The sequence below is a fragment of the Aquila chrysaetos genome, chromosome 8, assembly GCF_900496995.4.
Source record: "Aquila chrysaetos chrysaetos chromosome 8, bAquChr1.4, whole genome shotgun sequence".
NCBI lineage: Eukaryota > Metazoa > Chordata > Aves > Accipitriformes > Accipitridae > Aquila > Aquila chrysaetos.
Window position 1 is genome coordinate 7,212,555 of NC_044011.1, and position 2,681 is coordinate 7,215,235.

The window sequence follows — 2,681 nt, forward strand, 5'->3', positions numbered from 1 at the left end:
AATACAAAAAATTCCCAAACCACTATATGTTCATTCTTATTCAAACTAATACACAGTGACTTCAGTAGAATTTATAAGAACAGAAATTAATGAAAATGTCCTACAAAATGGAAAAAAAAAAGTTATTTTATTTACAGTGATCAGGATTTAGTGTCTTCAATTAATTTATTTATTTCAACCTTCCTTAAGATGTTGGGCTTCTACCATTCCACTGTGAACACTTTCTTTCCTTCTGCTGTTACTCTCTTCCAGGAGGATTGATTCAGGTTCCTAAGTACAGGCTTCTTGTACAATATGAAATACTGTGGAGTGCCTGAGATCTCCCTTTTTGGATAGGCAGATATGATACAGGAACTGCAGAAGAGACTCTTCCTTTTAGCATCACATTTATAGATTGAGAAGAATACCTAAGGTCTTTAAAACATTAGGCATGTGCCTATAGTTAGGCACATGCATCTCACCTTAGCTGTCAGATATTGCCTGGAATCGGATCACATGCTATTAACAGAACATTTCAATTGTGTTCTCAAACCCATTGAGGTATGATATCCTAGACATGACTTTTCATTCCCTGAAGTGCCTGTGAGTCAAATCAATGACTTCATCGTCCGTAAGCCTTCATCAGAGAAGAAAGATCATTTGAAGGTAATAGGTAGAAAATGATTTCTTCCTGAGGATAAGTGGTCATACGTATGCCTCAGTTTCTTGAGTTACCAGCATTATGATGATTGCAGTTCTGCCTAAGTGCAACCTAAATCTTAAAACCCTTCCTTCTAACTCTCACACTTACACTCTGTCTATAAGGAACTATCTTAAAGGTTGACAGCAATGGATTGAGAGACCTTGGGGCCGGTCTGTCTAACACTGAAGATTTTTTTCAAAGCCCCTTTAACCTCCTGGTTCCTCAGACAGTAAATGAAGGGATTGAGCATGGGAGTTACGATAGTGTACACAATTGCCACCAGCTTGTTTAAGTCAAAAGGGTGGATTCTCTTGGGCCGGGCATACATGAACAGAGTGGCTGAAAAGAAGATAATGACTACAGTAAGGTGAGAAACACAGGTGGAGAAGGTTTTCTTCCTGCCCTGGGCTGTGGGGATATGCAGGATGGTGCTGATGATGCATATATAGGACATAATCGTGACAGAGAGGGGAACCAGCAAGATAAGCAAGGCCAGGATGAAATCCACAATTTCAGCCATTGTCATGTCAGCACATGACATGTTCAGCAAGGGGCTGATGTCACAGAAGAAGTGGTTGATGACATTGGAGCCACAAAAAGACAGCTGTGAGATGAAAAATACTTTGAGCATGGAGGCCAAGAAGCCAATGAGCCAGGAGCATGTGGCTAGTTGCATGCAGAGCTGGTGGTTCATGACGACTGGGTAGCGCAGGGGATTGCAGATGGCCACATAACGATCATAAGCCATGACTGCAAGGAGGACACACTCAGTACAAATAAGGGAACTGAAGAAGTAAAGCTGGGTCATACAGCCTCTGAAAGATATATTCTTGCTTTTAACAAGAAAATTCACTAGCAGTTTGGGGACAGTGACTGAGATGTACCAAGCCTCCAGGAAAGAGAGGTTGCTGAGAAAGAAATACATGGGCTTGTGAAGCTGATGGTTCGTCTTTATCAAGGTAATTATGAGTATATTTTCCAAGATGGTCAGCATGTAGGCCACCAGGAATATCGCGAAGAGCAACATCTGAAGTTCCATGATAGTTGGAAATCCCAAGAGGATAAATTCCTGGAATTTTGTGCTGTTTTTCTGCTTCATGGCAAAGGGCATAGCATCAAGCTTCAGAGAAAACATAAAGACAATAAAAGAGAAAAAATATATGGAATATTTTTAAAATCAAAGAAATAGTGAGAAGAACTGCAGTGGAAGAAAAGATGGCAAGTTGAAAAGAAGAAAGGAAGAATGATAACGATAAAAAAGGAAAAACATGAGGAGAGGGAGAAAAGGAAGAACATTATTACATTCAGATCATATACCATTTCGAAGATATAAGAACAAATTCAATATAATATTTTGATATCTGGTTCATAATTAGTGGTCTAGATTATTACTGAAATCCATAGGTGTTGAATGCCCATATAAAAGCTGGATGCCCAGTTCTCTTTAACTTGCAGGAGTTACTGGATATCCAGGATGTATCTGCATGACTTAGGCAATTGGGCTTAGTTCTGCAAATCCAAGCCATTCCTGCACTGCCTGTGGAGTAGAGTCTGGTCCCTGCTGCATTTCCCCACAATAGAAAGCCTCAAGATATTCACTAAATGAAAGAGGTATTTCCAGAGAGCAATATGTGTTATTCTAAATATCACAGGGAAGATGAATTATATTTTAGAGGAATGTATTTCTCTGTCTGTGTATCTTTCAATCCCATCCCATTTTCCATTTCTCTCTCTATCCACCTTTTTAAAAAATTTGATGAGGTAATTTTCATATATAATTCTCAATTTCTACAGGTCAAAATTGAAAAGAAAAAAAACCCTTCTCAAACTGGAAAATGCACATTTCTCTCCTTTAACTTTACCATCCTCTAATCTGAGAAAAGAAATGCTTTTTCATCTTGCTTTCAAGTTCTACTAGTGTAATATTTTATTTCATGTTAAAAACAAAGAAACAAATCACCTCTTCCCCCCTCCCCAGAATTGTTAGAGAAAAGCATAT

At 38.6% G+C, this 2,681-nt stretch overlaps 1 protein-coding gene across 1 annotated transcript; it reads right to left on the reverse strand.

The window, feature by feature from the left end:
* Positions 1–812: 812 nt before the first annotated feature.
* LOC115345155 (olfactory receptor 6B1-like) lies at positions 813–1,781 on the reverse strand. The gene has a single exon (XM_030023511.1). The coding sequence runs from the start codon at positions 1,779–1,781 to the stop codon at positions 813–815; it is 969 nt and encodes a 322-aa protein (XP_029879371.1).
* Between the last annotated feature and the right edge of the window lie 900 nt (positions 1,782–2,681).

Excerpts from the sequence above, each read along its gene's own strand:
- LOC115345155 (XM_030023511.1), bottom strand. The coding sequence starts at position 1,781 with ATGAAGCAGAAAAACAGCACAAAATTCCAGGAATTTATCCTCTTGGGA.